This window comes from Hyla sarda, chromosome 4, assembly GCF_029499605.1.
Source record: "Hyla sarda isolate aHylSar1 chromosome 4, aHylSar1.hap1, whole genome shotgun sequence".
Classification (NCBI taxonomy): domain Eukaryota; kingdom Metazoa; phylum Chordata; class Amphibia; order Anura; family Hylidae; genus Hyla; species Hyla sarda.
In genome coordinates this window covers 404,480,519-404,504,774 of record NC_079192.1, presented here as the reverse complement: position 1 = coordinate 404,504,774, position 24,256 = coordinate 404,480,519, and the positions used below count along the sequence as shown (strand labels likewise).

The window sequence follows — 24,256 nt, the reverse complement described above, 5'->3', positions numbered from 1 at the left end:
TTTTACACTGTGTGAACATAGCCTGAGAAGTTGGAGGGCACAGGGAATTACAGTATCTGCCCAATGTACGTATATTTGATACAGATGCATGCATGAAGCAATGTTCCCCAAACAGAGTGCCTCCAGCTGCTGCAAAACTACAACTGGGAGTTGTAGCTTTGTAACAGCTGGAGGCACCCTGGTTAGGAAACAGTGGATTAGGTTCTGGATCTGTGGTACAGCGGTTGTAGGAGTCCACATTTTTATGTTTACAGAACTGAATCATTTGCCATTGGTTTTGTAAAAATTATCCAGGATTATTATTAGCAGCTTTCTTTCAAAAACAGGGAGATGAGGGGGGGACATTAATGACTGTTACACAGATGAGGGGGACACTAATGACTGTTACACATAGGGAGATGAGGGGGACACGAATGACTGACACAGAGGGAGATGAGGGGGACACTAATGACTGTTACACATAGGGAGATGAGGGGGCACTAATGACTGTGACACAGAGGGAGATGAGGGGACACTAATGACTGTGACACAGAGGGAGATGAGGGGGCACTTATGAATGGGACACAGAGAGAGAGAGAGAGAGAGATATGGGGGGGGGGGGCTAATGACTGTCACTAGTCACTGTGTCATTAGTGCCCTCCTCATCTTCCTCTGTGTCAGTCATTAGTGCCCCCCCCCCTTATCTTTATCTGTGTCTCAAAGGGAGATGAGGGGGGCACTTATGAATGGGACACAGAGGGAGATGAGGGGGGCACTAATGAATGGGACACAGACGAAGATGAGGGGTACACTAATGACTGACACAGAGGGAGATGAGGGGGACACTAATGACTGGGACATAGATGAAGATAAGGGGTGCACTAGTGACTGGGACACTGATTACATGACGTGATTTAATGCTGTGTGACATCACATAGCTCTGCGTGATGTCACGTAATGGCTTGTTGTGTGACGTAATATTATGTGCACCATCCTGGCTCCTAGATTCATTACAAATTTGTGGAGCCCTGTTTATAATGGTGATCAGATGTGAATGCAGGAGATTATATATTCTCTCAGCCGAGGGGGAGGGGCTTAGACAGGAAGAGAACCCTGGCCTGAGCCGATGACCTCATCAGATGTGAGACAGGAGGCGGAGTTCAGACTACAGTCCATCCTGTGAGTCGTGTGGAGGAGCTGCAGTCTCCGGATCACAGCTGTGTCCTGATGCAGCAGAGCTAGGGAGCAGGAGACCTAGCAGGTAAGGAGCACCCATAGGCGGGGAGAACTCTGCTGCATGTTATACAGGCACTCAGGACCTGGTGATCTTCTGGCAGCAGCCGGAGCTTTCTTGGCTATTGCTTTGCAGTCTTTGTTGCTCTAGAACATTTAAAAGGAGCGCTCTGTGGGCATTCACTGTGCAAAATACAGGTAGCGAGCTTCATCTCTCGCTCTCCCTCCCTCCTGCAGATCACACACTCCCTCCCCCACCCTGAAAACCTCATCTCCCGACCTCCTTCCCTCCCCCTTCATCCTTGCAGATGGTCACTTAGAACTTTCAGGCCTCCTCCTCCTCCTCCCATCCTGCTGTCTCGTCACTGCCTCAGCCGTCCTCCATAGTCGTGGTCTGTCACATGACACGCAGGACACATGCAGCTGCGTAGACATGTTGGATGACTATCAGCAGCTTCCCTGACAGTATAATTAAGTGAACTCCAAACTGCGAACCTCCAGCTGTTGCAAAACTACAACCACCAGCATGCCCGGACAGCCGTTGGCTGTCCGGGCATGCTGGGAGTTGTAGGTTTGCAACAGCTGGAGGTTCACAGTTTGAAGACCACTGGTATAATGTACATGTTGTCCGGAAAAACACAGAATTTTTAACATGCCTGATCCTTAATTCCTTTTAAGACTAGTGGTGCCTATTATGTTAGCCGCTGATCCTTCATCGCTATGCTGATCCATGCACAGAGCAACAAGTTAACTCCTGTATTAAGGAGCAGATGGAGGGTCTCGAACCAAAGCCTAGCGTTACTTACTATTGAAAAACCTTCGATACAATGGGGGACATCATTCATTTGCGTGAACAATTGTGCAATTTTTCTTTTACATCATTTGGATTTTTTTATTTTATATTTTTTTCTAAAGGGGTTTCTGTATCTTAATTAAAATATAATATATATATATATATATATATATATATATATATATATATATATTTTTTTTTATAACAAAAAAAATATTAATTGCGCACACATTTTAAATTGTGCAAATTTCTAAAACAATATGCAAGGGGGAGGGGGCATGCAAAAATTGGCCTCCCATGTCCTTTGCCACCTAGGGAGTGAAGTGTGGCATAATTAGGAATCTTAAAAGGGGGGGGGAACTCATCCACACCTTTCTTCAGGTTATGTGCAGTTCTGCAGCTTAGTCCTATTCACTTTAAGAACCCGCAACATTTAGGCGAGGTTGACACTATATCATTTTTTCCGAAATTCCGATGCAGCAGAGTCCCATTGTTGTTAAAGGGGTACTCCAGTGGAAAACTTTTTTTTTTTTAATCAACTGGTGCCAGAAAGTTAAACAGATTTTGTAAATTGCTTCTATTTAAAAATCTTAATCCTTCCAGTACTTATCAGCTAATGTATGCTACAGAGGAAGTTGTGTAGTTATTTTATGTCTCACCACTGTGCTCTCTGCTGACACCTCTGTCCATGTCGGGAATTGTCAAGAGCAGGATAGGTTTGCTATGGGGATTTGCTCCTACTCTGGACAGTTCCTGACATGGACAGAGGTGTCAGCAGAGAGCACTGTGGTCAGGCAGAAAATAAATTAAACAAAGAAAAGAACTTCCTCTGGGCATACAGCAGCTAAGCACTGGACAGATTAAGATTATATATATATATATATATATATATATATATATATATATATTCGTATTTATCGGGGTATACCACGCACCGGCCTATAACACGCACCCTCATTTTACCAAGGATATTTGGGTAAAAAAAGTTTTTTACCCAAATATCCATGGTAAAATGAGGGTGCGTGTGTGTGCGCGTGTATATCCCGATATACCCCCAGGAAAGGCAGAGGGAGAGAGGCCGTCGCTGCCCGCTTCTCTCCCCCTGCCTTTCCTGGGGTCTAGAGCGCTGCTGTCTGCCCTTTTCACCCCCTGGTTATCGGCACCGCTGCCCTTTCTGTCCCCCTGACTATCGGTGCCGGCGCCGATAGCCAGGGAGAGAGAAACGGCGCCGACAGCCAGGGGGAGAGAAGGGGCAGCGGCACCCATTGCCGGCGCTGCTGCACCGTTGCCTCCCCCCATCCCCGGTGGCATAATTACCTGAGTCGGGTCCGCGCTGCTCCAGACCTCCGTCGTGTGTCCCCAGCCTCGTTGCTATGCACGGCGCGGCGCTCTGACGTCATGCGCTGCGCCGTTCAGCGCATAGCAACGACGCCGTGGACGCACGCCGGAGGCCTGGAGCAGCGCGGACCCGACTCAGGTAATTATGCCACCGGGGATGGGGGGAGGCAACGGGGCAGCGGCGCCGGCAATGGTTGCCGCTGCCCCTTCTCTCCCCCTGGCTGTCGGCGCCGCTTCTCTCTCCCTGGCTATCGGCGCCGGCACCGATAGTCAGGGGGACAGAACGGGCAGCGGCGCCGATAACCAGGGGGTGAAAATGGCCGACAGCAGCGCTCTAGACCCCAGGAAAGGCAGGGGGAGAGAAGCGTGCAGCGACGGCCTCTCTCCCGATGCCTTTCCTGGGGGTGTATCGGCGTATAACACGCACACAGACTTTAGGCTAAAAATTTTAGCCTAAAAAGTGCGTGTTATACGCCGATAAATACGGTGTGTATGTGTATGTGTATATATATATATATATATATATATATATATATATATATATATATATATATATATATTTATATTAATTTATAAATGTTTTTTAACCTACTAAAAAAAAAAAAATTACCACTGGAGTACCCCTTTAATGGGTTTGCATTGCACAGTGCATAGTATGGAAATTCAGGGGCAGAGCTTTCACCACTGAAAGTCCACCACCGAAAGATTGATCTTACTCTTTTTTGCAGAATACCTTTCCATTTATGGGGACGGCATTGTCCTAGCGCCAACTTATTTAGTCAAGCACCCTCCCATAGACTTGCATTGAGGGGGTGGGGCTATGACATCACAAGCTCCCGGCTCCAGCGTTTGGAACAAACTGTTCCGAACGCTGAGCAGCGGAGTACCCCTTTAAGTTCCACCAACACATCATGATTTCGAGTATATCTCACAGTGAAGACAGCTGATGTACATCCTCATTAAAAAAACAAAGGGAATCTTAAAATCTTTGGGAACCCAGTGACAAAGGTTGAGTATCTGGTAACTTGTCTAAGCTAAAAATCAGGTATTCCGCCCCTAGACATCATATCCCCTATCCAAAGGATAGGGGATAAGATGTCTGATCTCTGTGTAGCATTCGGCATTCATTTAGAACGAAATGGTGGGGGCCAGCTCACAGAAAAAATAGCAATTAAAATGTAGCTTTTACTAAATCATATTAAAACATGGAAGAAAATAAACAAAAAAAACAAGTGCATTAAAAACAGCACCCCAATGGGTTTTGAGCTTTTGACGAGCTCTTAGTCATGGCAACGTGACATAAAACAGTGAAGGTTTATATACACGCTCCCTCCCATAGACTTGCATTGAGGGGGCGTGTCATGACATCACAAGGGGCATGGCCGTGAAGTCACCACCCCTGACACCCGCTCCAAGCATTCAGAACAAAATGTTCCTAAAACTGGGGCAGAATTACCATTAGGGAACCTTTTTTAACTTGTCATGCAGACATGTTTGCATTGGTCAGGGACCCCCACTTGATCACTAGATAGTCAGGAGAAGCACTGATATAATGGTGCCCATCTCCTACAATACACGCCAAGCTGGGGAGTAAACATGCTACTGGGTAGTGATCTCAGCACTGAGACCCTGACCGATCAAAGCTTTTGCCATGTCTGCTCCTAACACCTTTCCTAGAATTAGAAGTGTCTTATTCCAAAACTGAATTTTCAATCGTACTCACTGTCACAATCTTTCTAGGATGCCTTCTTGCATTGTTCAAGGCTGCACCTCTTCTTCGAAAACCAAAGACCCGGCTCCGGTTCTTCACGCTTTCCCACCAGAAATTGATTGCGTGAAGACATGGCTCCTGCAGACGGAACAAGATTTCGGAAACTTGGAGGACTTGAGCAAAAAAATATCAGAAGCACCAAGAGGAAGTTACCGTATGTGTTCTCTTCACTTTGGCAAAGAGTGCTACGAAATTAGAGGACGGTCATATTTTCTGAAAAAGGGAGCGGTCCCTACCGTATTCCCTCAAAGAAGAGCCCCAGGAGATGTTATCGAGGTTGGAGCATACAAACCCCTAAAACGATCAAAAAGAAGTGTCAGTGTCACTTTGACCGAATCGGCCATGACCACCAAGGAGCATAGTTATGCTGGAGCAGTACAAACTCCAGTCCACCATGGGTCTGACCATAACCAAGAAATTATCAACATTATAAACAATGAACCCACAATGGAAGTTGAAATAATGCCCGATTCTCCCCCAAAATTTCCACTTGAAGACAACTCGCCAAGATTTGCAAGAAGGAAAAAAGTCAAACTATCCCCACTCCCAAAGCCTATGGGCAAAGTGACGGAATACAACTCTCGCCAGGTGCACCGCGGTACAAACACCGATCCTTATTTTGGAAAATCGCATAAAAAAATTTCTGTTAATATCAATCCAAAGCACTTTTCAATTGGCATTCAGTGTAACCTATTAAATTTACCTACATTACAGGACAGTATAACACAAAGCCTGACTATGCCGTCTATTGATACTGTAGGCTTGTCAAATAGAATACGAAAAATGGTGCTACATCGGGGGAGGGTCTTTGTTATGTTAGTTTAGGTGACTATTTTTGCAACATCTTGCACCTGCAATATATCATATATTTACTGGCAAGAAGGCCACTTCTTTGTCTTTAGTCCCCTCAACGATATCCCAGCTACCAGCCAAAAAGACTTATGGGATATTATAACAAGTAATGTCATTGATGTATCTGATAACTTAAAGCGGTACTCCAACCCTAGACATCTTATCCCCCTATCCAAAGGATAGGGGATAAGATGTCTGATCGCAGGGTCCCACCGCTGGGGACCCCTGCGTTCTCAGCTGCGGCACCCCAGACATCTGGTGCACGGAGTGGACTTCGCTCCCTGCCGGACGACTGGCGATGTGTGGTGGAGGCTCATGACGTCATGGCCATACCCCCTTAATGCAAGTCTGGGAGGGGGCGTGTCGGCCGTCAGGCCCCCTGCATAGACTTGCATTGAGGGGGTGTGGCCGTAACATCACGAGCGGGGCACGACCATGACGTCACTAGGCTCCGGCGCTTCACCAGGCGCTCTAGACGAATGCCAGGTACAACAGGGAGATTGTGGGGGTTCCCAGCTATGGTACCTCAGACATCTTATCCCCTATCCTTTGCCCCGCGATCAGTACCCCTTTAACCTGACTACTATTCAGATGGCAATATGCACTCTCCTCCAAGGCTAATGACTACTTCTGAAATTGGGTGTAGAAGGTCATCTATATATTCATGGAAATGTCTTCGTTCTTCATCTGTTTCTTACAATATATTACTACTTGGAGTTGGTAGCATCTCCATTTTTTGGGGGAACTGGAGTATAAGATCGGGACCCGTGGATCAAGCTACATATAGTTGGATGTCTAACATGGTGGATACTTGGTTGGCTCAAAAATCCTCTGTGGTGTTAAGCCAAGAACCAAAGCTTCGTATGATCATGGTGACATCTGAAAAAAGTGGCTAAGGGAAATTGCCGAAGTCCCGAAGGAGGTGGATACATCCCAAATGTCAAGAAGCCATGCCAAAGAATTGAAGATATTCTGGAGCTCTAACCTGTTATTTAATTCCAAGTGCCATGAGTTTAATTTATTTATGATTCTGTTTCAGCTGGTTGCCTCAGACTATAATAAAATCATGAGTAGTCATCTGGCCACGTGACAGAAGTCCTGGTTAAAGTTCTGCCATATATAGATTCATGTCTGGAAAGATGAAGAACCATATGCTAGATGTTTTGCTTTGTGATGTTGAAGGGAAGAAGAGTCACTTGGTCTTCAAAAACCTAGCTCCTAAACGTAATTCTTACCATATACCATTGCTAGTATTTGTGTGTTAAACAGTCTATACTACTATCAATAGGTCATGTGGATGTCTACGAGAAGTAGGACAAGGCTATATGAAATGTCGTCTTGGTTTTCTGTTTAATTTCTCAGTTATGAAGACTTGTCTGTCCTATCACATTACTCTGTAATATCTTATGTTTTCTATTATGTGTCTTTCATTACACTGCAATAAAAGTTTTCAGAAACTGATGTTCTCGATAGGATTGTCTAACGGTCTGATGTGTATGGGGGTCCCAACTACCCCTGATGATGGAATATGGCTGGAATGTAGGATTTCAACAAATCTATTGGGGGTCAAAATGAACTTTGCAGAACTGTACTCCTTACACACGTGATGTGACATATTCTTGGGGGACTATCTGAAATTCCATATAGACAATTAATTGTTTGTAAATCCCACTGAAATGTACAGCTATAGCAACAACAGAGCCGTGGCAGCATACTGGAGATTGCGGGGGCCCCAGTGGTCGGACCCCCCACGATCCACAGGATAGGGGATAAGTGTTAAACGGCGGCAGATGTCCTTTAATGTGTTGCGTTTAAGCTTTCCATATACATTAGAAATGTGTTGGCTGAACCTGCCGATCTTGTATAAGTCACCCTCTAGTGTATGTGGTGGCCTCCCAATTCTGTCCTGATAACAGATTTCGAGGAAGAGAAGGATCGGTTATGTTAAAGGGGTACTCTGCCCCTAGACATCTTATCCCCTATCCAAAGAATAGGGGCTAAGATGTCTGATCGCGGGGGTCCTGCTGCTAGGGACCCCCGCAATCTCCCTGCTTAACCCGGCGTCCGTTTAGAGCGTTGGGTGCAGCGCCGGAGGCTCGTGACATCACAGCCATGCCCCCCCTCAATGCAAGTCTATGGGAGGGGGTGTGATGGCCGTCCCATAAACTTGCATTGAGGGGGCATGGCCGTGACATCACAAGCGGGCCATGACCATGACGTCACAAGCCTCTGCCCCGCATCGACAGTCAGCCGGCACGGAGGGGATAAGATGTCTAGGGGCGGAGTACCCCTTTTAAGCTTTCCATAAACATTAGAAATGTGTTGGCTGAACCATGCCGATCTTGGTGGGATCAGTCAACAATCTAATGTATGTGGTGGCCTCCCAATTCTGTCCTGATAATGGATGTCGGGGAAGAGAAGGATCGGGTATATTGAATTTCATCTGTCCCATCCTTTTGTTCTCAGGGAGATAAGCTGCCTCCAGAAGGGTCTTCCCTCTATACATTGAGAACATATGCATGTTTGTTGGAGTATGTATGTGTATCAGGGGATCGGGAGAGAGATCTGTCGGCTGAACGAGCGTTTGGCTTTAGTTAAATATCAGAAGCTTTAAGATCAATTTTTTATTTTAGGAAACATTATGAATGACCTTCACTGCACAGAATGGGAAATCAATCTTTATCAAGAACGTTTTGAGGGTGACTGTTCAACTACATAAAGTTTTCTTCATTCTTACCAGATGGTGGCTAAATTTGATGCACATTGTCCAACTGGTAGGAGACTCGAGGCTCCTACAATGTGTGGGTGGTGAGCGAGTAGGCGCAACAGAAGGTGGCCTTGAGGGCTTTGACTTTGACTCAGTGGGGTCCAGAAATTTCTCATGACAACCCCCTAAAGGCCAAACACAAAGTGGAAGTTTCTAGTTAATCATTCTGCTTTGGGATGCAAATTTTGTGATTAATTTTTGGGAACTTGTCCAAGTTTTCTAGTTGTATAAATACCTTGACTGCCTTTTTGAAGGATGATTGCAGATATTTCTCCCCCCATAATAATTAATTTTATTGGACAGCGGCTGTATTGACTGTGAACTGGGCCTGACTTTAAAAATGTGCTGGGGATACTTAACACTTGAAAGTGAAAATGCAGCCCAACCCTGCAATCACCATGTTTGGGGGAGATTTTAGTGGAGGTCCCCTACTGTGACGGGATAATAACCTTATCCAGGAAACAGCAAACACATCTGGATCATGGGAATTAAAGTGTACCTGTTAACAAAAACTTTTTATATAATGTAGATCATACCTTTTATGTATATTTTGTAATATACATTGGTTAAGAAATGTGTATTTTGTCCCTGCAACTATTGTCTGTGTGTCTCTGTGAGGAGACCAAACACAGGAGTGGACAAGCGGGGCTCTGTACACTGAGGCTCTGTGACACGCTCCTGGCTCACACAGTCCTGCTTGTTTTGCCCTCACATCCTATCAAAGACTAACACAATAGGGATTTAGGGAAGTATTCCCGCGCTGCCAAATCTCCAGGTAAGGAAAAAATCACTTATCAAATTATGGTTTTTATTGAACACACACTTGTGTTGTTGGTTGGTTGCTGTTGTTGTTGTTGTTGTTGTTTGTTATTTTTCAATAAAAACCATAATTTGAGAACAGTGATTTTTTTTTGTATTCCTTACCTGGAGATTTGGCTGTGCGGGAATACTTCCCTAAATCCCTATTGTGTTAGTCTTTGATCGTATACACGCCCTCCTGGCATGGGAAGCCTGCGGCAGCCTAGAAGCCTCACCAGCGGTCTCTGTCACACTCTCTGAGTGTTGTGCCTCACCATTGCACAACGAATAAAGGTGAGCATAATACTCACCCATTTGCACTATATTGCTTTAGATGATCCGGCACATGGAAGCGCTCCTGTCCTTTTTGTTTTCGTAGTGCCCTCCCATCCTGTCTTTGGACTCCTCATAGAGGCACATAGGCAATAGCTGCAGGAACAGCATTTTTTTTCACTCAAAAATATACACAATTTACTATTTTAATTGGATTATCTACATTTTATAAAAAAGTTTTTAACGACAGGTACTCTTTAAGAAAAGTTGGTGGTGGTGTTGAGGCACAAAAAATATTGCTGTGTACAAGCTTGTGTCATGTTGCTTAAGATGCAGAAACATCCTCCTATGTATGGTTATGGAGAATTATTATGATGGGATGGATTTTGATGTGATATGATGTCTTTATAAAGGCCTTCTGGATAACACTGACACTTTTCAGAACAAGAAATTAAAACAAATTTAAAACATCCAATTTTTACTGATTCATATTTATGGCACCAAATTCCCTAGACCTTCCAATCCACTTTTCTACCTATGGCTACTCTTTATATGTAGTAGTAATAATAATAATAATAATAATAATAATTTTATTTTAGGCTATTTTAAGCTTAAAAAAAAAAAAAAAAAAGTCCTTGAAAATTTATATTCTGTAAATTTGTTAAAACCTTCAGTCAGGTGCTTCCTGCAGCAGAGGCTTGAAAAGGACCTGTCCTATTATTATAAGAACTTGAAAGTGTACCTGTCATCAATAAAAATTTTATATAATGTAGATAATACCATTATATGTATATTTGTATTGTAATATACACAATTTTTAACCAATGTATATTTCTGGGTGAAAAAATGCTGTCCCTGCTGCTATTGTCTGTGTGTCTCCATGAGGAGTCCAAAAACAGGAAGTGAGGGCAGGAGAAGCAGGGATCTGTGCAGACTCCTGGCTTGTCAATCATCCTGATGTATGAGCCAGAAGCATGTTATAGAGCCTCAGTGCACACTGTCCTGCTTGTCCACCCTCACTTCCTGTATTTGGACTCCTCAGAGACACACAGGCTGCAGGGTCAAAAATATACAAATGTTTAACCTATGTATATCACAAATATATAAATATATAATGGTATTATATAATTTATATATATATATATATATATATATATATTTTTTTTTTTTTTGTACGACAGGTACACTTTAACTTGTTCCCAAAATGTAAGGCCTCTGCTGTTGGGTTTCTTGTTTTCCATTCCAACTTTGTTTGTAGTGAAAAGTCCTCCTCCTCCCCCCCCCCCCCAGGTGCTTCCTGCAGCAGAGGCATACATGGAAGCTGTCCTGTTATTATAGGTACTAAACTAGTCCTAAATCAATGATATCTGTATCATTTCAAGGATAGTTTTTAGGCCTAGTGGTACAGTGACTGGAGATCCCTAGACCAAGTCTTACCAACATGTATATGTGTAACTCATTACCCAATTGGGCAGTGGTTACCGGGATGTATATAGGTGCGTCTCCCTATATCTATAGTTTAACATTTGCTTCTCATAACTGCTTTAAGTTGGTGATTTTCTCCAGCATGACCTGATATCTCTGGAGAGCGCTGACTCCATTCGGTCAGGTCTTATTACAAATGCTGCTGTTTCCTGTTGTCCTTACTTGATAAATTAATAATCAGGTTGGTTTGTGCACCAGAGGAGAAATCTAGGACAAGGAGGATGTAAGGAAGGCTGCAGAGCCGGAAATGGGAATTAATACCAAGAGAGAGATTACATGTTATATGGGGTCAGCCTGGCTCTTCCTTAGTCTTATACTGTTATAATTAGCAGTGTTTCCCAACCAGGGTGCCTCCAGCTGTTGCAAAACTACAACTCCTAGCATGCCTGGACTCCTTTGGCTGTCCAGGCATGCTGGGAGTTGTAGTTCTGCAACATCTGGAGGCACTCTGGGAAACACTGATCTATATACACAGGTCCTTCTAAAAAAAAAAATAGCATATTGTGCTGATAAAATAATGTAATGATAAAAATTAAACTTTCATATATTTTAGATTCATTGCACACCAACTGAAATATTTCTGCTCTTTTATTGTTTTAATACTGATGATTTTGGCATACAGCTCATGAAAACCCCAAATTCCTATCTCAAAAAATTAGCATATTTCATCCGACCAATAAAAGAAAAGTATTTTTAATACAAAAAAAAGTCAACCTTCAAATAATTCTGTTCAGTTTTGCACTCAATACTTGGTCGGGAATCCTTTTGCAGAAATGACTGCTTCAATGTGGCGTGGCATGGAGGCGATCAGCCTGTGGCACTGCTGAGGTGTTATGGAGGCCCAGGATGTTTCAATAGCGGCCTTAAGCTCATCCAGAGTGTTGGGTCTTGCGTCTCTCAACTTTCTCTTCACAATATCCCACAGATTCTCTATGGGGTTCAGGTCAGGAGAGTTGGCAGGCCAATTGAGCTCAGTAATACCATGGTCAGTAAACCATTTACCAGTGGTTTTGTCACTGTGAGCAGGTGCCAGGTCGTGCTGAAAAATGAAATCTTCATGCTTCCATCTGCTAAAAACCTTTATGGAGATGAAGTGCTCCAAAATCTCCTGAGAGCTAGCTGCATTGACTCTGCCCTTGATAAAACCCAGTGGACCAACACCAGCAGCTGACATGGCACCCCAGACCATCACTGACTGTGGGTACTTGACACTGGACTTCAGGCATTTTGGCATTTCCTTCTCCCCAGTCTTCCTCCAGACTCTGGCACCTTGATTTCCGAATGACATGTAAAATTTGCTTTCATTCGAAAAAGTACTTTGGACGACTGAGCAACAGTCCAGTGCTGCTTCTCTGTAGCCCAGGTCAGGCACTTCTGCCGCTGTTTCTGGTTCAAAAGTGTCTTGACCTGGGGAATGCGGCACCTGTAGCGGTGGCTCTGGATGTTTCTACTCCAGATTCAGTCCACTGCTTCCGCAGGTCCCCCAAGGTCTGGAATCGGTCCTTATCCACAATCTTCCTCAGGGTCCGGTCACCTCTTCTCGTTGTGGAGCGTTTTCTGCCAAATTTTTTCCTTCCCACAGACTTCCCATTGAGGTGCCTTGATACAGCTCTCTGGGAACAGCCTATTTGTTCAGAAATGTCTTTCTTACCCTCTTGCTTGAGGGGTCAATGATGGCCTTCTGGACAGCAGTCAGGTCGGCAGTCTTACCAATGATTGCGGTTTTGAGTAATGAACCAGGCTAGGAGTTTTTAAAAGCCTAAGGAATCTTTTGCAGGTGTTTAGAGTTAATTCGTTGATTCAGGTTAATAGCTCGTTTAGAGAACCTTTTCATGATATGCTAATTTTTTGAGATAGGAATTTGGGGTTTTCATGAGCTGTATGCCAAAATCATCAGTATTAAAACAATAAAAGAGCAGAAATATTTCAGTTGGTGTGCAATGAATCTAAAATATATGAAAGTTAAATTTGTATCATTACATTATGGAAAATAATTAACTTTAGCACAATATGCTAATTTTTGAGAAGGACCTGTGTGTGTGTGTATATATGTATATGTAATATATAAATATACTCGAGTATAAGCCTTCCCGAATATAAGCCAAGGCCCCTAATTTCACCCCAAAAACCCAGGAAAAGTTGTTGACGCGACTATAAGCCTAGGGTGGGAAATACATCATCCACCCCATGTCATCATCCCCCCTGTCATCATTCAGACCCCCATCATTAACACCCCCGTCATCATCCCCCCTTCATCATCACCGCCTGTCATCATCCAGACCCCCGTCATTAACACCCCAAATCATCATCACCCCGTCATTAACACCCCCCATCATCAGCACCCCGTCATCATCCCCCAGCTTCATCATCACCTGCGGACCTCCAGATCTTGCAAAACTACAACTCTCAGCATGCTGGGAGTTGTAGTTTTTAAACATCTGGAGGTCCGCAAGTTGAAGACCACTGCGGCCTTTGTCATCATCCAGACCCCCCTTTTGTTTTCTACTCACCTCCCCTCGGTGCGAAGGAAGGGTGAGCTGGTCCGGGCCATCTATGCTGCAGAGACCGTCCGGTGTGGAGGGTTAGTCGTTCCGGGCTGATCATCTTCACCGGGAGGCCCTCTTCTCCGCTCCGGCCCCGGAGTAGTGACGTTGCCTTGAAGACGACGCGCACGTCGTGTCCGTGCGCATGAACGTCCCTGTGCGGTGGCGTCAATGCAGCGTCACTAGTCCGGGGCCGGAGTGGAGAAGAGGGCCTCCCGGTGAAGATGATCAGCCCGGAACGACTAACCCTCCACACCGGACGGTCCCTGCAGCATAGATGGCCCGGACTAGCTCACCCTTCCTTCCCACCGAGGGGAGGTGAGTAGAAAACAAAAGGGGGCTCTGGATGATGACTAAGGCCTGGGCAGTGGTCTTCAACCTGCGGACCTCCAGATGTTTCAAAACTACAACTCCCAGCATGCCCGGACAGCCGATGGCTGTCCGGGCATGCTGGGAGTTGTAGTTTTGCAACATCTGGAGGTCCGCAGGTTGAAGACCACTGAAGGGATTGACAGGCCAGAAAGTTTTTTTTGTTCACTCGAGTATAAGCCGAGGGGGGCGTTTTCAGCACGAAAAATTGTGCTGAAAAAACTCTGCTTATACTCGAGTATATACAGTGTGTGTGTGTGTGTGTGTGTGTGTGTGTATGTATATATATATATATATATATATATATATATTATCCCTTAAAGCTGAGAAAAATATATATTTTTAAATAAATAGTATATACATTTTGTTTTGTTTATTAATTATTAGTTTTTGTTTTTTTTCCCCTTCTGACTTTTTAGGCTGCTTTAAAGACGACCGCATTGTATTTTGGACATGGATGTATTCCACCTATTTTATGGAAAAATGGGCTCCACGGCAGGATGACATGCTGTTCTATGTGCGACGGAAACTTTCTTACGTGAACACAGATGGCACTGACGGAAAAAAGGTGACTAGCAGAGGCGTACCCCGCAGGGTAAATGTTCACATCCACTTTCCCTTAATCCTGTATTAATTGTATTTATAATAACTATGGCCCAGATTTATCAAAGAATGTCTACGGTAGAGCAGTTTTTGTCTATGGTAGAGCTATTTCCCCACGTTTATTTGGGCGGTGGGTTTGACTAGCGGGCATCTTATTTATCAAGAAGGTGCAGCAGGGAGAAGCTCTACCACATACTTTTTCTAGACACTTGTGAGGGAGGGAAGTAGACCCTTTCCCGGGTCCTGAATTTGGCAGGTTAGGTGTTTTTACTTACTTTCACAGAGCTGCCGGGACATTTTTACTTGCATTTTAGACGCTACAATCAAATTTGATTGCGGTGTCTAAGGGGTTAAAGCCGGGCATCACCGTGATCGGTGATGTCTGGAATTAGATATCGGTCCTGGGGGCAGATTGCTGCCAGGACCCCCAGCTATGACCCGCGCTCAGATCCTGAGCACACGTCATGGAAGGGGAGTGGGACGCTGACGTCCATCAAGGTTAACGGTTGATTTGCGGAAGGTAGAAGTGATTCCCGCGCCTACTGGTAGGTGGTGTAGCTTTGCACCTAAAAAAAAAAAGTACCTTTGCGCACAAAATAGCGACTTTTGACAAAAGTCGCAAATGATAAATATGTGACCACTTCATGGTCAAAAAGAAAAAGTTCTACGAGTAGGAAAAAAGAATAAAACTGCCTATATCAAAAGGCGCATAAAAGTCGCTAAATATGCTGCTTGCGCCTGAACTGCGCCAAAATATAGACAAAAAAAATGCTCTAAAAGCAATGATAAATCTCCCCCTATGACTCTACTTAACATGTCGGATTTAGTAAATACTTGCATCTCTACTAAAATAACCATTCCGGAGCATATTTTCCAATAATCTGCTTTGCACAGTTCCTCTGTTAGTCCTCCTGGAAATATATGACTATATGTTACTGTTCCACTTGTCAAAGAGGGCGTGTCCTTGCACACTAAGACCTTATCCAATCAGGGATGACTAGTGCAGAGAGATGCCTTAATGACAAGGGGTGAGATTTATCAAAACCTGTGCAGAGGAAGAGTGGTGCAGTTGCCCATAGGAACCAATCAGATTGCTTCTTTCATTTTCCACAGGCCTCTTTAGAGGCCTGTGGAAAATGAAAGAAGCAATCTGATTGGTTGCTCTGGGCAACTGCACCACTCTTCCTCTGCACAGGTTTTGATAAATCTCCCCCAAGGGGAATGGTAACGCTCAGTGATACATGTCCATGAGGGCTAACAGAGGAACAGCACATAGAGAAGATAGCATTGTGAAATCAGAGTTATATGGATGTGTAGTATGGCCCATAGGTCTTGATACCATGCCTGTCCTGTGTGTGTGTGGTATTATAACTTGGCTCCATTCATTTAAAAAGGGGTACTCCGACACCAAATAAAAATAATATAGCATTGCTTACCTGTCTGCCCTAGTTCAGAAGCCAACAAGAACATTGCACAGCAGACTATCTCAATGAGCGTGCAGAACCTGCTGTATTCATTCCTTGTCTGCTCCTCTGCCTGTGGCATCATTCAACACAAGGCAGTGTGCTGTAACGCTGTAAATAAATATATATATATATATATATATATATATATATATATATATATAGTATTATATGTGTATATTGCAAAGCGATGGTATGGTAAAGGTTGGTCATAGGGGGGCTGATATAACTTGAGGCAGGGTTAGAGCTTAGAGATCAGATCCAGCCACAACTCCTAATTAAGTAGAGGATGATGCGTCTTCTAGGTTAACAGGGTGGAGCCGGCATCTACTGTGACAACACCACACTGACAATAAGAGGACTACACAATTTCCTTTCAGGAGTAAATCTCACAAATAAATGCTAATGCCAGTACAATTTGTGATTAACACTATATTAGTAACTTGTATATCTGCAGGAGAGGGGGGGGGGGGGGGTGTAGTCTTATTTAAATACTTTTTTTTTTTTTTTTTTTAAAGTAAATGTTTTATTAAAGATATATCAAGAACGATAATAATCAGAATAGTCGTCCACCACAACCAACCATACAAAAAAGAACAGGCATGGCTCAGCACATACATAGAGCTTTAAGAACACAAGAAGGTGGGGAAACCGGGGGGAGCGGAAGAGACCAGAAAGAACAAAGAGCAGAGAACAGGGGAAATGGGACAATGGGAAGAGAACTAAATCTAAGCTTGGCGTATCAGAGAGGAGCAACTTAGCGGTATTGAGGTAATTGGGAATGTAGGTCCCTAAAATCTGGAGAAGAGAGAAATTGGAGCAATGGGGACCAGATTCTATAGTGTTTGTCCACACAACGCTTAGAGTCGGCTAGGAGTTCCTCCATCTTATGAAGGTGAGCTATTTCCTGGAGCCAGGATTATAGGGGTACTCCGGCGCTAAGACATCTTATCACCTATCCAAAGGATAGGTGATAAGATGCCTGATCGCGGGGGTCCCGCCACTGGGGACCCCCATGATCTTGCACGCAGCACCCCGTTACAATCAGTCCCCGGAGCACGTGTCTGATTACTGGCTATCACGGGGGCCGGAACATTGTGATGTCACGCTCCGCTCCCTCAATGCAATCCTATGACAGGGGGCGTGACAGCTGTCTGCCCCCGTGTGATGTCACGATCCGCCCCCCTCAATGCAAGCCTATGGGAGGGGATGTGACAGCTGTCACGCCTCCTCCCATAGGCTTGCATTGAGGGGGAGGAGCGTGACATCACACGGGGGCGGGGCCGTGACGTCACAACGTTCCAGCCCCCGTGATCGGCAGTAATCTGACCCAGAGCGAACATGCTCCGGGGACTGATTATAACGGGGTGCTGCGTGCATGATCACGGGGTCCCCAGCGGCGGGACCTCCACGATCAGACATCTTATCCCCTATCCTTTGGATCGGGGATAAGATGTCTTAGCGCCAGAGTACCCCTTTAAATACAATTTTATATTATCTGGATACCTCTTTAATGGAACTGAAAGGAATATTAATTTAATGATTATTCGGCATCAATATATTTTATATAGTTTTTATGTATAAAGCTTCCAGTTTGGTGTTTTTTTCCTACGCTGATATGTTGGTGTCTTAGAAATAGAGGAGGGATGAGATACTGTAAACTGTTGTGACAGAATTAGGTGAGGGATTACGGGGTCTATTGTGGCGATCAAGGCGTTAAGTGGTTTATTCTAGATCAGTTTGTTATTAACACTACCTGACATCTCTGCACAGAAATAAGAAATAAGTCGTCCAGAAATAACAAAACATGGCTGCTTCTTGCTTCTACAAACAGCGCCACACCTGACGACGAGTTGTGTGTGTGGTATTGCAGCTCACTTTCATTGAAATGAATTGGGCCTGGTTGCAATGTCACACACAGTCTGTAGACAGAGTGGCAGTGTTTTATTTATTTTTTTTCTTTTATTTTTTTTTCTTTCTCTTCTTCCCCAAATAACATAACCTTATGTTCACACAGTGTATTTTTTGTATTTTGAGGTTCATTAAAGGGGTACTTCGCCGCTAGACATGTTATCCCCTATCCTTTTGGATAGGAGATAACGTCTAACAGTGGAATACCCCTTTAAAATTTGATAAGATAAAAAGGTGGGGGAAAAAAAAACTAAAAAAAAAATATATAAAATACATTTTAACAAAAAAAATTGCTGAAATATTAATCTAAGGAATATGCTGAAAAATGATCACCAAAAATAAACAAATGTTAAATGAATTAAAGGGGTACTCCGGTGAAAACCTTTTTTTCTTTTAAATCAACTGGTGGCAGGAAGTTAAACATATTTGTAAATTACTTCTATTAAGAAAATCTTAATCCTTCCAGTACTTATTAGCTGCTGAATGCTACAGAGTAAATGCCTTTCTTTTTGGAACACTGATGACATCACAAGCACAGTGCTCTCTGCTGACATCTCTGTCCATTTTAGCAACCATGCATAGCAGATATATGCTAAGGGCAGCATGGTGGCTCAGTGGTTAGCACTGCTGCCTTGCTGTGCTGGGGACTTGGGTTCAAATCCCTCTAAGGACAACAATAAATAAAGTATTATTATCATTATTATTATGATAACGTCAGCAGAGAGAACTGTGCTCGTGATGTCATCAGAGAGCATTCCAAAAAGAAAATAATTTCCTCTGTAGTATTCAGCAGCTAATAAGTACAGGAAGGATTAAGAGTTTTTAATAGAAGTAATTTACAAATATGTTTAACTTTCTGCCACCAGTTGATTTAAAAAAAAAAAGGTTTTCACCGGAGTACCCCTTTAATGTCAACAAGATAAAATCTACTGAGTGAAAGACAAAAAAATAACATATGTAAAAAGATGAAGCCGTACAATACAGCTGGTGGCCCCATTTACTCTCAAGGCCTTCAGGCACATGGGCGGCCAAATAGCTCATGGTGTATGACAACTAATGCCTTGTAGCTAAGGGGTTAAGAACTGGATCTGGAACTAGAAGTTTTGTGTAAAGTTTTTGGTCCTTACAATAATAAAAAAAATATATGAATGAAAAATAGTCATAAAGAGGAAGATTTATCAAAGCCTGCCCAGAAGAAATGTTGCTGTGTTGCCCATAGCAACCAATCAGAACGCTCCTTTCATTTTTGAAAAGGCCTCTGGAAAATGAAAGTAGCGATCTGATTGGTTGCTATGGGCAGCTCGACAACTTTTCCTCTGCACAGGTTTTGAAACATCTCCCCCATTATGATGATCACCAGACATTTGAAATGAGCCAAACCGTACGTAATACCACACACAACCTGTGGACAAGTGTGGCACTGTTTCTGAAAGAAAGCAGACGTGTCATGCAAGACCTTTATAAACTCTGTTCATAAGTGTTTTGTAGCCAGATCTAGTGTATACATGATATAAATCTTTGTGTAACCCAATCCTTCAGGCTTCATTATTCTATCGGATATTTGTATTGTGAAGAGCTTTCATTGTATTTCTTAATTGCCTTAATTAGATTTCACAGAACAAAGCCTGGAGCTCTGAGGAGTCCCAATTCCCAGCAGTGAACGCTTTTTATTTATGCATTTATTTATCCATGCATTTTATTCATTTATTTAACATATTTTTATTTATTTATTAAATGTATTTTATTTTTATGTATTATTTATTTATTGTATGAATGTGTGTGTATTTTATTTAATGAATATTATTTATGTATTAATTAATTTTATTGTAAAGGTGTATGCTTTATTTATTTTATTTAATAGTTTACTTTAATCAAATCATATGTAATTTTATTTTCTGTATTTTTTAACATTTTTGTTAATTATTTTTCTTTCTGTTTTACATTCAGGTGATTCTTTATTATTGAGTTATCAGATTGTCACTGTCGGTTACAATCTGCTACAATAACTGTACGTTTTTATATCCGTGTTTCCCAACCAGTGTGCCTTCAGCTGTTGCAAAACTACAACTAAGTTTAGCCAAACAACAAAAACGGCAAAACAATGCGTGCCGTATGTAGGTCCCGGGGGTACCAATATATAGCCAAAAACAAAGAGACCCACAATACTAATATTATTTCAAAAAGTATAACAATCTTTATTAGACAATAAAAAACAGTTTTAAAAAATTAGAAAAAGGCAGAGGATGACCTCACGCAGGAGACAACAGGTGCCAGTGGGCCTGGTATGGGTAATGGAGGTATTCAGTCAAGAGTATACATAATATAAGGCTGGCGTAGCTGCATGTTTACAATATCGTAACAATAGATATAATATCTAACATACATTGAGGTAACATAGGAAGCAGCAATGCAATACAACAGACATAAATAGGAAATACCTAAAAAAGACTACCTGTCATATACCCAAAGGCCAGGAACACCAAGCACCAACACCCCAACGCACGTTTCGCGTATGGGCTTCGTCAAAGATTGTTATACTTTTTGAAATAATATTAGTATTGTGGGTCTCTTTGTTTTTGGCTATATAAAACTACAACTACCAGCATGCCCGGACAGCCTTAGACTGTCCGGGCATGCTGGGAGTTGTAGTTTTGCAACTACCGGAGGCACCCAGGTTGGAGAAACAATGATAAACAATATATACATTTTTCATGTGTCTCTCCCCATGTAAGGCTAGGTTCACACCATATCTTTATTTTTGTCACAGCTATTTAGTATTAATTTTAATGGCCCGTTCGGGACACAAAAACTCAGCAGACCACAAGTCACATTTAAAATAGTAATAATAATTACCAATTCCCTTTTGGGGCTTCCGCCCCTAAGGGGTGAATACCCTAAAACTATGAGCTACCCTTTTTAAAATGTTATTTATTTATTACTTATTATTAAAATATAAAAACCCCTGTGTAGAAAATAATACTAAATAGTGTATTAAAAAAAACACAACTTATAGTTTGGTAGTTATGGACTGAGATCTCAATATTCAATATTGGGGTTTATAGAATCAATCACTCCATAGCCCAAGGTCCAGTCTTAAATCCCTCTCTTGGGCTTCTGTCCCCTACTGGGGTACCATTATTAAAAAAAAAGTTAAGTATTAGATGGTAAGATGGGAAGCATGATTGAGGTTCTCTATATAGCAACCCTCATTGCTAATCCAAACTATTAAGTTGATGTTTTAAAACCAACACCACAGTATCCCCCCGACGTTTCGCCGGCCAAAACTGGCTTTATCAAGGGCTGGGATACCAATACTGTGTAACACCTCTCATATGGCTTTAAAGGGGCACTCCACTGGAAAAAAAAATTGTTTTTAATAAACTGGTGCCAGAAAGTTAAACAGATTTGTAAATGACTTCTATTTAAAAACAAATTTAATCCTTCCAGTACTTAAGAACTTCCTGTGGAACATACAGAAGTTGATAAGTACTCGAAGGATTAAGATTTTTGAATAGAAGTAATTTACAAATCTGTTTAACTTTCTGGCACCAGTTGATTTTCCACAGGAGTTCCCCTTTAAAGCCTGTTTTGTAGGCGTGTTTTGTGGGAGCATGTCACATACACCAATTTAATCTTGCCACATCATCTATTTATTGGTTTCACCAATCGGCTACATTCTCCCAATATCCTAGATATCACTACAACCTATCATCTTTCAGCACGTAACTAGTGGAGGTGGGTCAAGGCAGTGACGTGTCCCTAAATTTCTCACCCATGCCGTCATATGATTCAACGTGTGATTAATTCCGGTCACATGACCGGGAACTCCCCCCGGTCACATGACTAGTCACTACCACTAAAATAGCCCATACCAATAGAAAACGACCATTGAAATGAATGAAAACCACTGACCTCTGCCAAAGAATAAGTTGGCATCCCGTTCTTGGGTGGAAAACGAAAAATCCTTATCCAGAGCTGAATAAGAGTCGTAAAAACTTCAAAAGTCGTAAACTGACCAATAGACTTTTCTTGGCCGATAATGTATATGAGAGCACCCTTGACAGCAGATATCATGGGAGAGAAAGATCAGGCATGTTGGGTATGAGCTGCCCAATCCTATTGTTCTCGGGAGAGCAGTCTGCCAGTGGTCGTCTTCAGTCTCCCTATTTCAGAGTACATGTGCCCTAAGCCAAACTGAACATGCATGTGTATGAGGGTCGGGTTTGAGGGTTGTCAGTTGGACAAGCTTTAGGTTGGCCAAATGCTCCTTTAGATGTTCCTTCCTACCCCTCTATATGTATATACATGTATTTGGCTTAGCGCATGTGCTTGAAATGCGTCAATATGTCGACCTTGTGAAGTGTTGAAGTTGTTCCATGCTGTTTTTAATGAGTATTCATCAATAAAGCTGCAGTTTTTCACAGTGCTGGATCATTTTAGTTTTTTCCTACCACTTGGCTTAGCTTGCATGCGTTTTTGAGAGACTGAAATAGACCCCTGCTAGACTCTTGACCTTCTTCTGATCCAACATGTACTCTCCCTCTTTTCCCCTACACAAGTTTGACTGAATTTCTTCATGTGTATGAACATCTCTAATCTCTCCACAGACCTAAATGTTTTGTTAGTCAATTTGACTCCCTCTTCCAATATCCTGGCGCAGGGTAGCAGTAAGTGGCTTTATTGACTCTGGTTATAATCACCATTCCATAATGGACTGCTATTTCAGTTTATCTTTAGTTGTTGTCTTTATAAAAAAAAAAAAAAAAAAAATAATAATAATAATATAAATAAATGAGAGAGAGAGAGAGAGAGAGAGAGAGAGCGCAAAAGGATCTCCCCAAAGCACACAGTCCAATATAAAGTGCAAAAAAAAGTGCTTTTATTCCATGGTAAAAGAACTTTTTTTCTCTTCAAATTGGACTGTGTGCTGCGGTGAGATCCTTTTGCTATTACCGTTGTGGAGTCCTCTTTGGTCAGGACTCTACAAGCTGCTTTGCTCTGGACACTTTTTTTCATTTTCCTGGTTGTGCTGCTTTTCTCCATTTTTATAATAAAATATATATATATATAATAAAAATTCATATATTCCCTGGTGAACCCAACACCACCCGAGGGAAACACGTTGGGACAAGTGTTGCATTTGGTTTCGATGATCGTGCCTGTACCTTCTTTTATGCTGGATTTTTAAGTACAGATCCCACAGTTTGAGCCCTGTAATATGTTTGTCTGTTGTTTGGACATTGTTTGCTGTTTTGTAAGAAGTGTAATTGGTTGGCATATTATTGCTGGAGGGCATTTTCTTCCGGTATTGCATCTTTTTAATATATATGAATAAAATGTATGTTTTAAGTGCTAGGTAACAGTGTTATGGTAAATTCTGCCAATCGCCTGTCCCTTTTTATGTATTTTTATTTTTTTTTTCCCCAGTAAGCCGTGCCACAATGTCAGCATTTGGTGCGGAGTAGATATAGGACAGTGTAGAGTAGGGTCACACGTAGCGTATACGCTGTATATTTGACGCTGCATATTTCTGTGTTAGAACAGTCTATGGAAGTAATATTAAAGGGGTACTGCGCTGACCCAGCGTTCGGAACATTTTTGTTCTGAATACTTGGAGCAGGCGGCGGGGGTCCTGACGTCACTGCTACTCCCCTCGTGACATCACATTACGCACCCTCAATGCAAGTCTATGGGAGGGGGCGTGGCATCTGTGTTTTTTTTTATTTGTGTGGAATTTGTATCTCCTGACGCCCGGGACATGCTGTTCCGGGCGCCGGGCAGGTGAATTTTTTCGGCTTGTGCAAGCAGGGCCGGACCTAACAAGCGTGGTGGCACTCTGGGTGTATGGAGCGGGCTCCCGACTCCTGCCCGCTCCTTACTCTGCGGCCCCCGGCTGATTTTTAGTAGCCTGGGGCCACTGATGCATCACCGCCGCTAATATCCATTATGCGGCGCTCAGCAGTCTGTATGGAGCGGGATCCGGACTCCTGCCCGCTCCCTACTCTGCAGCCCCCGGCTGTTTTCAGTAGCCGGGGCTGCCGCTAATAGCCAGCATGCGCCAATTGCCGCGGCTGGCTA

The 24,256-nt window shown here is 42.9% G+C and overlaps 2 protein-coding genes across 5 annotated transcripts in view; both read left to right on the top strand.

Moving 5' to 3' along the window:
* KIAA0930 (KIAA0930 ortholog) overlaps positions 1-24,256 on the top strand; it is a 56,575-nt gene that overhangs the window by 19,743 nt on the left and 12,576 nt on the right. For 2 of the 4 annotated variants that reach the window (XM_056517459.1, XM_056517458.1), the window contains exon 2: positions 14,621-14,796. In XM_056517459.1, the coding sequence (XP_056373434.1) occupies positions 14,621-14,796 (176 nt within the window). The remainder of the gene's footprint in view (positions 1-14,620; positions 14,797-24,256) is intronic. The other 2 variants (XM_056517461.1, XM_056517460.1) reach the window with 1 other exon arrangement.
* Positions 977-7,536, top strand: LOC130267517 (uncharacterized). Its single transcript, XM_056517462.1, has 2 exons — positions 977-1,240; positions 5,084-7,536. Exon 2 carries the CDS (start codon positions 5,085-5,087, stop codon positions 5,937-5,939), a length of 855 nt encoding a protein of 284 aa, XP_056373437.1. The 5' UTR covers positions 977-1,240; position 5,084; the 3' UTR covers positions 5,940-7,536.

Coding starts and splice junctions, on each gene's coding strand:
- LOC130267517 (XM_056517462.1), top strand. CDS start 5,085: ATGCCTTCTTGCATTGTTCAAGGCTGCACCTCTTCTTCGAAAACCAAA.